The sequence below is a fragment of the Mya arenaria genome, chromosome 6, assembly GCF_026914265.1.
Source record: "Mya arenaria isolate MELC-2E11 chromosome 6, ASM2691426v1".
Classification (NCBI taxonomy): domain Eukaryota; kingdom Metazoa; phylum Mollusca; class Bivalvia; order Myida; family Myidae; genus Mya; species Mya arenaria.
This window is the reverse complement of record NC_069127.1, coordinates 1645206-1658121: the sequence shown is the minus strand read 5'-3', so window position 1 is coordinate 1658121 and position 12916 is coordinate 1645206. Positions and strand designations below refer to the sequence as shown.

Here is a 12916-nt window from a genome sequence, read left to right as displayed (position 1 = left end):
TTTGCGGGCGTGTATATGTATTTCCTGTATGTTTGTGTGTAATGTATGAAATTCTAATCATGCCATCTAGGATAGCCAATGAAAGTACATGTTTAGGGTTTAAAACAGGTTTCATAATGGATGGGGTGCTGCAGAATAGGGAAACGGTGCTAACAGAGAAGAGACATTGTGCTAACGAAAAAAGGGACACGGTGCTAACGGAAAAAAGGGACACGGTGCTAACGGAAAAAAGGGACAGGGTGCTAACAGAAAAAAGTGACAGGGTGCTAACGGAAAAGGGGATATGGTGCGAACAGAAAAAAGGGACAGGGTGTAACGGAGAATAGGGATACAGTGCTAACAAACAAGAGGGGCACGGTGCTAACGGAGAATAGGGAAACGGTGCTAAAGGACAATAGGGACGCGGTGCTAACGGATAATAGGAACACAGTGCTAACAGACAATAGGGACACGGTGCTAACAGAGAAGAGACACAGTGCTAATGGAAAAAGCGACACGGTGCTAACGATAAAAGGGACAGGGTGCTAATGGAAAAAAGGAACAGGGTGCTAACAGAAAAAAGGGACAGGGTGCTAACAGAAAAAAGGGACAGGGTGCTAACGGAAAAAAGCGACAGGGTGCTAACGGAAAAAAGGGACAGGGTGCTAACGGAAAAAAGTGACAGGGTGCTAACGGAAAAAAGGGACAGGGTGCTAGCGGAAAAAGGGACAGGGTGCTAACAGAAAAAGGGATATGGTGCGAACGGAAAAAAGGGACAGGGTGCTAACGGAGAATAGGGATACGGTGCTTACCAATAAGAGGGGCATGGTGCTTACGCAGAATAGGGAAATGGTGCTAACAAACAATAGGGACACAGTGCTAACGGACAATAGAGACACTGTGCCTACGGACAATAGGAACACGGTGCTTACGGACAATAGAGTCATGGTGCTAACAGGGAATAGGGACACGGTACTAACGGAAATAGGGACACAGTGCTAACGGACAAAAGAGACATTGTGCATACCGACAATAGGAACACGGTGCGTACGAACATAGACTTTCGGTGCTAACAGAGAATAGGGACACGGTGCTAACGGACAATAGGGACACAGTGCCAACGGACAATAGGGATACAGTGCTAACAGAGAATAGGGACACGGTGCTAACGGACAATAGGGACACAGTGCCAACGGACAATAGGGATACAGTGCTAACAGAGAATAGGGACACGGTGCTAACGGACAATAGAGACACGGTGCTAACGGACAAGAGGAACACGGTGCTAACGGAGAATAGAGACACGGTGCTAACGGACAATTGGGACACGGTACTAATGGACAATAAGGGCACGGTGCTAAAGGACAATAGGGACACAGTGCCAACGGACAATAGGGACACGGTTCTAACGGACAACAGGGGCTCGGTGCCAACGGAAAACAGGGGGCACGGTGCCAACGAACAATAGTGGGCACGGTGCCGACGGACAATAGGGACACGGTGCTAACGGACAATAGGGACACGGTGCTAACGAACAATAGGGGCACGGTGCCAACGGAGAAAGGGGCACGGTGCTAACGGAGAAACGGACACGGTGCTAACGGAGAAACGGACATCATGCTAACGGACAATAGGGGCTAAGTGCCAACTGACAACAGGGACACGGTGCTAACGGACAATAGGGGGCACGGTGCCAAAGGACAATAGGGACACGGTGCAAACGGACAATAGGGGGCACGTTGCCAACGGACAATAGCGGCTCGGTGCCGACGGATAATAGCGGCTCGATGCCAACGGATAATAGCGGCACGGTGCCAACGGACAATAGGGACACGGTGTTAACGGACAACAGGGGCTCGGTGCCAACGGAAAACAGGGGACACGGTGCCAACGGATAATAGCGTTACGGTGCCAAAGGACAATAGGGACACGGTGCTAACGGACAATATGGGCACGGTGACAACGGATAATAGCGGCTCGGTGCCAACGGATAATAGCGGCTCGGTGCCTACGGACAATAGCGGCACGGTGCCAACGGACAATAGGGACACGGTGCTAACGGACAATAGGGGCTCGGTGCCAACGGAAAACAGGGGGCACGGTGCCAACGGATAATAACGGCACGGTGCCAAAGGACAATAGGGACACGGTGCTAACGTACAATAGGGGCACGGTGACAACGGATAATAGCGGCTCGGTGCCAACGGATAATAGCGGCATGGTGCCAACGGACAATAGGGACACGGTGCTAACGGACAACAGGGGCTCGGTGCCAACGGAAAACAGGGGACACGGTGCCAAGGGATAATAGCGGCACGGTGCCAAAGGACAATAGGGACACGGTGCTAACGTACAATAGGGGCACGGTGACAACGGATAATAGCGGCTCGGTGCCAACGGATAATAGCGGCATGGTGCCAACGGACAATAGGGACACGGTGCTAACGGACAACAGGGGCTCGGTGCCAACGGAAAACAGGGGACACGGTGCCAAGGGATAATAGCGGCACGGTGCCAAAGGACAATAGGGACACGGTGCTAACGGACAATATGGGCACGGTGACAACGGATAATAGCGGCATGGTGCCAACGGACAATAGGGACACGGTGCTAACGGACAACAGGGGCTCGGTGCCAACGGAAAACAGGGGACACGGTGCCAACGGATAATAGCGGCACGGTGCCAAAGGACAATAGGGACACGGTGCTAACGGACAATATGGGCACGGTGACAACGGATAATAGCGGCTCGGTGCCAACGGATAATAGCGGCTCGGTGCCAACGGACAATAGCGGCACGGTGCCAACGGACAATAGCGGCACGGTGCTAACGGACAATAGGGGCTCGGTGCCAACGGAAAACAGGGGGCACGGTGCCAACGGATAATAGCGGCACGGTGCCAAAAGACAATAGGGACACGGTGCTAACGGACAATAGGGGCACGGTGACAACGGATAATAGCGGCTCGGTGCCAACGGATAATAGTGGCACGGTGCCAACGGACAATAGGGTCTCGGAGCCAACGGACAATAGGGGCTCGGTGCCAACGGAAAACAGGGGGCACGGCGCCAACGGATAATAGCGTCACGGTGCCAAAGGACAATAGGGACACGGTGCTTACGTACAATAGGGGCACGGTACAAACGGATAATAGCGGCTCGGTGCCAACGGATAATAGCGGCACGGTGCCAACGGACAATAGGGACACGGTGTTAACGGATAATAGGGGCTCGGTGCCAACGGAAACACAGGGACACGGTGCTAACGGACAACAGGGACACGGTGCTAACGTACAAGAGGAACACGGTGCTAACGGAGAATAGAGACACGGTGCTAACGTACAATTGGGACACGGTGCTAATGGACAATAGGGGCACGGTGCTAAAGGACAATAGGGAAACAGTGCCAACGGACAATAGGGACACGGTTCTTACGTACAATAGGGGCTCGGTGCCAACGGAAAACAGGGGGCACGGTGCCAACGAACAATAGGGGGCACGGTTCCAATGGATAATAGCAGCACGGTGCCAACGGACAATAGGGACACGGTGCTAACGGACAACAGGGACACGGTACTAACGGAGAAAGGGACACCGTGCTTACGGACAACAGGGACACCGTGCTGACGGAGAATGGGACACGGTGCTATCGGACAACAGGGACACCGTGCTAACGGACAATAGGTACCAGTGCCAACGGACAATAGAGACACTGTGCCAACGGATAATAGGGGCACGTTGCTAACAGAGAAAGGAACACGGTGCTAACGGACAATAGGGACACTATGCCTACGGACAATAGGAACACGGTGCTAACGGACAATGGAGATACGGTGCCAACCGACAATAGGGACACGGTGCTAACAGAGAAAGGGACATGGTGCTAACGGACAATAGAGACACTGTGCCTACATACAATAGGAACACGGTGCTAACGGACAATAGTGTCACGGTGCCAACGGACAATAAGGACACGGTGCTAACGGAGAAAGGGGCACGGTGCCAACGGACAATAGGGACACGTTGCTAAGGACAATAGGGACACGGTGCTAACAGAGAAAAGGGACACGGTGATTACGGACAATAGGGACACGGTGCTGTGCTAACGGACAATAGGTACGCGATGCTAACGGAGAATGGACACGGTGCTAACGGAGAATAGAGACACGATGCTAACGGAGAAAAGGGAAACGGTGCTTATTGAGAAAAACGGGACCTTAACTGCCAATCGTAGTTTTTTCGCACATGCGAACAGGGCAGGGTGATCTATGAAAAAACGACTGTACCGAGTCACATACACTGACAAAATATGCTCTATGAAAATAAATATTGTATTCACCGTCACATTTTTTCTACATAATATGGAGCTATAGTAAATGGAGTAATTCCACGATTTTCATTGTCCCACAAATAAGTGCGAACACCAAATATAACTTAAGAGATCCTTCTATTAAACTTGATAAGCGTATTATAGCATGGCATGAATGATTCTGAAATTTAACCATTTTTCCGTGTTTACAAATTATTATGTATTAAATGCGCACTACAAAGAACACCGTCAATCGTTAACAATGTATCATGTTATCATTCAATTGTTCTACTGATCAATGAGAAAAATGGCCTCGATATACAGTTTCTTTCTCTCACAGCATTATAAATAGAGCTGTAAATATTTCAAAGAGCCATGCAATGTTTATTGAGTTTTAACGTGCACTCGTGAGATAGGTCCTTTATACATGTGTATATTATATCTAATGGCTTTCCATAGTGCAAAAGTAGGTCGGCGAGACCAACATTAAAACGTATTAAATATTCATGTCTTGTATGGTTTGATGAACAATTTTTTTCGTCATTAAACCAAACATCAATTGCGAAATATTTTGGGCTAATAAGGGGTTGACCAAGTTTTACGTAAGAATATTTGATCAGATCTAGGAACAAAAAGCATTAATTTTGCAATTTCTAGGGAAAGTCTGTCGACAAAATAACTGTTTTGTGTCACAATGTCCAAGACTCCCTACCCAAGAATGTCTTGAAGGTTCTTGATATTATTTTCCAAACCTGAAAGATTTTCAATAAAATAATGTAAAAAAGTGGATTAAGATCATTTTCTGGTTAAATAATGCAAATAGCTCTCTACCAAGTAGCGAAGCCTCAAAACATTGGTGATTGGGTAGAACTGACTATTTGGACACAAAAACATTCATTTTGTATAAAGACATTTCTTAAAAATTGCAAAGGCTTTATTGTTGGAAATCTAATGAAATCTTTCGTAAATTTTGCTAAACTTCTTTTACAGCTACACATGTTGCAACGGTTATAGGTTTGGCTTGTACTGAACCTCGAAATTATTATTATTATTTTTTTTTTACATTTTTAAACATTTTTCTGCTTTGTCCTCCAAACAAATTTTGCATTGTGGATGACCCTTTACAAAACTTCTAGACATCCACATTTTTAGACATTTTTTGCTTTGGTCCTCCAAACAACTTTTGCATTGTGGAAGGCCTTTAACAAACTTCTAGACATCCACAAGAACCTGTTGATACAAACACAATGTATCTTGGTATTACTTGTTCTTTCTAGAACCATGATCCGAACCACTGTATCAAGTAAAGCACCGGATATTTGTTTCGGATATCGAGGGGGAGGGAATGTCCCAATAAAAGCGCCACTTTTCTGGGCCGCCATTGATAACTGTTTCAATAACATAACCCACAATTGAGTAAAACTGACTAATTCTTTGGTTTGGTTAAAGTTAGTAAAAATGATTATTGATTGGTTAATCCAATGATTGCTATACGCAATCTAAAGGAGAAAAAACTAGTGGCTGTTGGTACTAACTTATTAATAATGAACATGTACGACGAAAGGGACGCGATATATTAAGCATTCAGAAATTCTATAAGTGTAGTGTCGTATCTATTTCCATAGGGCCGTAGACGGTGTACTTCTACGTATGAACTTCTCACCTATTCTCTGGCCTAGTTTTCCTTCAGATATAAATTAAAGCATTTTGCAGCGGCGAATCATAATTAAAGTCATCTGTCGATGATGCAGTTTCAATTTATACTGTTGTTTGTATTGGTGCGTGGAGGGCATGGTAAGTTTCTAGTCTTATTGGCGTTACAACCAGCAGTGTTGGTGGCATTTAACTTATTCGATTCAATAGTGGTTTAGTTTGAAGTTTATTACAAGCGGTGGAACGAAGTTTTGTCCCAGTATCCATCGTTTCTATGATGTTGGTAAACAAGTCCGACTTGTAGACCGAGGTCCGCAATGTATCGAACCTGGGACCACTCGGCCGAGGTTTGCATCATATCGAACCCGAGAGGCCTTTATGATGTATTTTTTTTTTGGAATGGGTATCAATAAGGATTACATTTCATCGTGGGAACCCACAATACAACTCACTAATCGATTATCACTTTAAAGCGATATGTTAAACGTAAATGCATGTGCTTTGGGTATCGACGTTAGCCAGTTTTGACGGCAACTGTCTGCACCATTCAAGGCACGACGCTGTGGAGCTGGAGCCACGAGACGTCGAACAAAGACATCACAGACGTACTGCAGCAGGGCTTCCACATGACGGACACCCAGGGGAAGTTTGGCATAGGCGCGGACGACTCGCTCACACTTGCAGAGGACCCCGAGCACTCCGGACAGTACGTCCTCAGGGTCTTTTATGCAAAAGGTACGGTGCAACTGGTATATTCATGGAAGTAATTAATGCACCTTAAAGTTAATGTAACGTGAGACATGTCCAACGTCGTTATGCCTGTCTCGTAGAGTTACTATTTAGCTATCAGTATCGTTGAGTAACTTTTAAGTACCCAGCTCGGTCACGAACAGTCATATTTTCCTTGACAAATGAATACTTATAACACATGTTTCAGGTAGTTACTCCGGGAGCGGTCGCCACAGGGGCGCCCAGTTCTACGGCACGCCGAGTTCCGTGGCTTCACATACCTACACTACACTAACACTCGAGTACGAGGTGAGTAACCGACCAACCACGTCATAACAACACCATCTGTACAATAACGGAGAAAGTATACGACAAACCACCATATAGACACACCCTCCTCACATTCGTGTACGAGTTGCATAAGTACGAGGTGAGTACGCGACCAACCACGACATACCCACACCATCCACACACTCGAGTACGGGAAGTGTACGCGACCAACCACGACAAACCCACACCATCCACACACTCGACTACGTGAAGAGAACGCGACCAACCACCACAAACCCACACCATCAACACACTCGAGAACGGGAAGAGTACGCGACCAACCACGACATACCCACACCATCCACTCACTCGAGTACGGGAAGTGTACGCGACCAACCACGACATACCCACACCATCCACACACTCGAGAACGGGAAGTGTACGCGACCAACCACCACATACCCACACCATCCACATACTCGAGAACGGGAAGAGTACGCGACCAACCACGACATACCCACACCATCCACACACTCGAGTACGGGAAGTGTACGCGACCAACCACGACATACCGACACCATCCACACACTCGAGAACGGGAAGAGTACGCGACCGACCTCGACATACCCACACCATCCACACACTCGAAAACGGGAAGTGTACGCGACCAACCACCACAAACCCACACCATCCACACACTCGAGTACGGGAAGAGTACGCGACCGACCTCGACATACCCACACCATCCACACACTCGAGAACCATCCACACACTCAAGAACGGGAAGGGTACGCGACCAACCACCACATACCCACACCATCCACATACTCGAGAATGGGAAGTGTACGCGACTGACCTCGACATACACACAGCATCCACACACTCGAGTACGGGAAGAGTACGCGACCGACCTCGACATACCCACACCATCCACACACTCGAGAACCATCCACACACTCAAGAAAAGGAAGAGTTCGCGACCAACCACGACATACCCACACCATCCACATTCTCGAGTACGGGAAGAGTACGCGACCGACCTCGGCATACCCACACCATCCACACACTAGAGAACCATCCACACACTCAAGAACGGGAAGAGTACGCGACCAACCACCACATACCCACACCATCCACATACTCGAGAATGGGAAGTGTACGCGACCGACCTCGACATACCCACACCATCCACACACTCGAGAACGGGAAGAGTACGCGACCGACCTCGACATACCCACACCATCCACACACTCGAGAACCATCTACACACTCAAGAACGGGAAGAGTACGCGACCAACCACGACATACCCACACCATCCACACACTCGAGAACGGGAAGTGTACGCGACCAACCACCACATACCCACACCATACACACACTCGAGAACCATCCACACACTCATGAACGGGAAGAGTACGCGACCAACCACGACATACCCACACCATCCACACACTCGAGAACGGGAAGTGTACGCGACCAACCACGACATACCCACACCATCCACACACTCGAGTACGGGAAGTGTACGCGACCAACCACGACATACCCACACCATCCACACACTCGAGTACGGGAAGTGTACGCGACCAACCACCACATACCCACACCATCCACATACTCGAGAATGGGAAGAGTACGCGACCAACCACGACATACCCACTCAATCCACACACTCGACTACGTGAAGAGAACGCGACCAACCACCACAAACCCACAGCATCCACACACTCGAGTAGGGGAAGTGTACGCGACCAACCACGACATACCCACACCATCCACACACTCGAGAACGGGAAGAGTACGCGACCAACCACCACATACCCACACAATCCACACACTGGAGAACGGGAAGTGTACGCGACCAACCACGACATACCCACACCATCCACACACTCGAGAACGGGAAGTGTACGCGACCAACCACGACATACCCACACCATCCACACACTCAAGAACGGGAAGTGTACGCGACCAACAACGACATACCCACACCATCCACACACTCAAGAACGGGAAGAGTACGCGACCAACCACGACATACCCACACCATCCACACACTCAAGAACGGGAAGAGTACGCGACCAACCACGACATACCCACACCATCCACACACTCGAGTACGGAAAGTGTACGCGACCAACCACGACATACCCACACCATCCACACACTTGAGAACGGGAAGAGTACGCGACCAACCACGACACGACCAACCACGACATACCGTATTTATCAACGCTATCCACGAGAATTAACTACATTAGTTGTTACTCGAGTATTCCAGTGACTTCTGACTTATCATGCTTTTCTGAAGTATATACAAGAACGCATCGACCGTTATTCAAACAAGCGCTAATCGAACACAAGGCTCTTCCATCCTACCAATTTAGGTCTTAGGTTTGTGAAACAAAGACTCGAACAAAATCAATGTACATGAACAGCGTACATGTATTTAAAAGTAAATCAAAGCATTCCACCAGTAAATAAATATGTTCACAATTGCAGGTGTATTTCCCAGACTCGTTTAGCTGGAATCGTGGGGGCAAGCTGCCCGGACTGTGGGGCGGCACCCGTGACTGCTCAGGCGGTCGGATAAAGGACACCTGCTTCTCAACACGGCTCATGTGGCGGCCGCTAGGGGATGGCGAGGTGATATGTTATATTAGGTGATGGAACATGGAACAGCATGAATGACTAAATGGTTGTGTTTGCTACTAGCCTTGTCCTTCGATGAACTGTCATTTGAATAAGACGTCAATCTTGTTCTGAGCAATTTGGGGCAGAATTCCTAATGCCAATATATATATATAAAAAATCAACTGTAAAAATAAATTTCCCAATCTTAAGTTTGAAAAAAGAAACCGACGAATAAAAGTTGGCCAACCAATTCTCTTTTTATATGTAATTGAAGAGTTGTTGTTCTCTTTAAGAAACAAAGGCTATCCCACCTGGTTTTTTTTCTGTCTACTTTATAAGTCATTTTTTTAATTTATACGCAAATTTTGAATGTCCAATTAAGTCAAAAAGACGCATTCTTACCATCCAGAAAGGCCCCGGTCCCAGAAACACAGGACCTAAAACATGGCGCGTTCCAACTTTTCAGGTGTACACGTACGTGACCCATAACCAAGAACCGTCCTTCGACACATGGTGCGGCAAGTACGACCACTCAAGCACTGCCTCCTACATGCACGTGCACTGCACGCCCTCCACGGGCATCGAGCTTGGGCGGGGTGCCTGGCGCTTCCACCACCACAAATGGCATCACATCCGCCAAGAGGTCCACCTTAATGCACACTCGGGACAAAAGGTGCCATTGTCAAGTACTTTCTAATTCAGTAGCTCCGTATATGAGAGTAGTGATGAACTTGTTCGAGTTTTGCCAACCTCTCTATAACAGTATTCATGAAAACCTTATACTTTGAGTGTACATGTAAAGCACTCGACACATTTGATATATATTATGAAGTTTTGGATACAAACTACGAGATATACTACTAAAACCATAGATGTGTTAATAGCGTAACGATGTTTGTGTTAAAATGTATTTAACCATGTAACTACTACATTTCTCCACAGGGCTACATCAAGCTGTGGGTGGACGGGCACGCGGAGGTGCATGTGACTGACATCATAATGCGGGACAACACGGGCTTCGACATAGACGGGCTCTTCTTCTCCACGTTCTTCGGGGGCGGCGACAGCTCTTGGGCCAGCCCACACGACACGTACACGTATTTCCGGAACTTTAAAATCACCACGGATACCATGACGCCCTCGAACTCACAGCTAGTCGGATAGCGGGCTCGTTTATGTCTGACTGTTATCTTGTTGGCGATTTTTGCAAATTACATGCATAAATACAGATTCATGCGACGTTTGTTTATTTTGGACTATTTTTACACCAAGTAGCTTCTGAATGATCCATAATGCAAGGAAGGATCAACCAATAGTCCCGTAAGTGGACGCCATCGCGGCTACTTTAACGGTTAACTACATGTATGCAAAGGGCAAACACTCAACAAATATTAAAACCAGAGTTACGAAACTTGCTACACATCATAGCATGGGCGTATTGTCTCCGCCAAAACCTGTATTAGGTGGGTGGGGGGTCTAACAGCAGATAATGGTAAACCCTGAAACATGTACGGGGTCTGTTTGAGTACGAGGGATTCATGCCATAAGCAGAGTTACGGGGCTTTTCAAAATGTCATTATAGTCGTTTCAAGATACTTCCTTCCGTTTTTGATGCAGATACCCGAGCATAAGAATAATCTTTACAACAGTACAATAGCCTGAAGTTAAAAGCCCTAAATCCTGATTTTAGGATTAATCCTGATGTTTAGAACCTGGCCCCAATTTCTCGAAACTTTTTAAGTCCCCCATAACAGGATTAAGCTAAGCTCACTATTTTTGTTTTTCATTAATTTGCGTAATGTTTATTTCTTTAAGAGTTTTTTATACTCTAGATAGGAACTATCTTTATGATAATCACAAGTTATTTTTCATTTATCAAAATCCAATTTAAGTATGTATTTTAGCTAATTGAAATAAGCTACTTAAGACTGTTAAGCTTAAGAAGGTTTGAGAAATTGGGGCCTGGGTGTTCACAGACACACACTTAATATGAGGATAAACTCGCGTTTTGTTAAATTTTATTTAGAATATCTGTACAATATAACTTACTACATGTAAATAAAGAAATATATATACCTGAAAATATGAAAACTACAAACTACTACATCTCGTATATGCATCATACAAAGGGACAAATATGTAGTAAACATGATATGGAAAATACAACAATAGTTTATAAAGACTTGTTCAAGGTACATGGTCTCGATAAAAACAAAATATAATAGTAGAAACGTGGAGCTGCTATATTGTCTATCAAAGACCTCAAAACTAACACAAGTATTCTATAAGAATAAAATACCCTCGTATTTGAGTAAATCAAATTACTATGGTGAGAAACATTAACTGCCATAAAACACAGCGTAAATATACAAACCCATAGAACGCTGAACACGTTGTACATACTACAAGACAATGACTGTATTAACAACAGGTTTATAATGCAGATCTCTGTGCATCTGTGGGCTCCAAACATTACATCAATTTAATGGGGGAAGAAACGCCTCTATACTGAAAAATCGCCATTTGTAATTGATGGGAACTGTTTATTTTGCCTGTTAATTGCTGCTTATATTCATGTTAATATTAGTGGTAATGATACTCTGGTGTGTTATGTGTAAAAGTCATGTTTCGCCGAACTGGGGCATTTTCCACCATTAAATAAATGATAATGTGATTATAATAAAAAGTTTTGGTACACAATTATTCTATTATATCATTCATATAATTAACATAAGACTAAATGTTGCTCTTGATCTTGTTGAACATAATTATATACACATTATCTTTGCATATTCAAGTTTGAGGTAGAAATCATGATGATTGAACAATTGTTCAATCAATGTTTACCACATACTGTGTTACTTTCTTACATTTTGCAATGGCATCCCTGCCTTTCAATATTAATTATGGATATCATATTAACAAGAGCAGCAACACAGAAATGCAATCACTCATCTGTTCTTTATTTCAGTCGAAAAAGGGACATAATTCAACAGTTACTAAGTCAGAGTTATGGACCTTGCTGAAAATGTGTGTCCAAGTCAGAGTTATGGACCTTGCTTAAAATGTGTGTCCAAGTCAGAGTTATGGACCTTACTGTAAATGTGTGTCCAAGTCAGAGTTATGGACCTTACTGTAAATGTGTGTCCATGTCAGAGTTATGGACCTTACTGTAAATGTGTGTCCAAGTCAGAGTTATGGACCTTACTGAAAATGTGTGTCCATGTCAGAGTTATGGACATTGATGAAAATGTGTGTTCAAGTCAGAGTTATGGACCTTACTGTAAATGTGTGTCCAAGTCAGAGTTATGGACCTTACTGTAAATGTGTGTCCAAGTCAG

At 45.7% G+C, this 12916-nt stretch overlaps 3 protein-coding genes across 3 annotated transcripts; all 3 read left to right on the top strand.

Moving 5' to 3' along the window:
• The first annotated feature begins 116 nt into the window (after positions 1-116).
• LOC128236795 (testis-specific expressed protein 55-like) lies at positions 117-1447 on the top strand. Its single transcript, XM_052951904.1, has 2 exons — positions 117-263; positions 1016-1447. The coding sequence occupies exons 1-2, from the start codon at positions 117-119 to the stop codon at positions 1445-1447; spliced, it is 579 nt and encodes a 192-aa protein (XP_052807864.1).
• Positions 1448-2698: 1251 nt separating this feature from the next.
• On the top strand, positions 2699-3303 carry LOC128236794 (protein rtoA-like). Its single transcript, XM_052951903.1, has 2 exons — positions 2699-2852; positions 2990-3303. Exons 1-2 carry the CDS (start codon positions 2699-2701, stop codon positions 3301-3303), a joined length of 468 nt encoding a protein of 155 aa, XP_052807863.1.
• Positions 3304-5981: 2678 nt separating this feature from the next.
• LOC128239073 (uncharacterized) lies at positions 5982-10818 on the top strand. Its single transcript, XM_052955518.1, has 6 exons — positions 5982-6082; positions 6494-6676; positions 6879-6979; positions 9444-9587; positions 10042-10248; positions 10518-10818. The coding sequence occupies exons 1-6, from the start codon at positions 6031-6033 to the stop codon at positions 10737-10739; spliced, it is 909 nt and encodes a 302-aa protein (XP_052811478.1). The 5' UTR covers positions 5982-6030; the 3' UTR covers positions 10740-10818.
• The last annotated feature ends 2098 nt before the right edge of the window (positions 10819-12916 follow it).

Bases quoted from the DNA above. Each gene is read 5' to 3' on its own strand.
- LOC128236795 (XM_052951904.1), top strand. From the start codon at position 117: ATGGATGGGGTGCTGCAGAATAGGGAAACGGTGCTAACAGAGAAGAGA. The intron at 264-1,015 runs GTGCTAACGGAA...TACCGACAATAG, and splicing joins TAACAGAAAAAAGTGACAGG to GAACACGGTGCGTACGAACA.
- LOC128236794 (XM_052951903.1), top strand. From the start codon at position 2,699: ATGGGCACGGTGACAACGGATAATAGCGGCTCGGTGCCAACGGATAAT. The intron at 2,853-2,989 runs GTGCCAACGGAT...AACGGACAATAG, and splicing joins AACGGAAAACAGGGGGCACG to GGTCTCGGAGCCAACGGACA.
- LOC128239073 (XM_052955518.1), top strand. From the start codon at position 6,031: ATGATGCAGTTTCAATTTATACTGTTGTTTGTATTGGTGCGTGGAGGG. The intron at 9,588-10,041 runs GTGATATGTTAT...CCAACTTTTCAG, and splicing joins GGCCGCTAGGGGATGGCGAG to GTGTACACGTACGTGACCCA. The intron at 10,249-10,517 runs GTGCCATTGTCA...ATTTCTCCACAG, and splicing joins ATGCACACTCGGGACAAAAG to GGCTACATCAAGCTGTGGGT.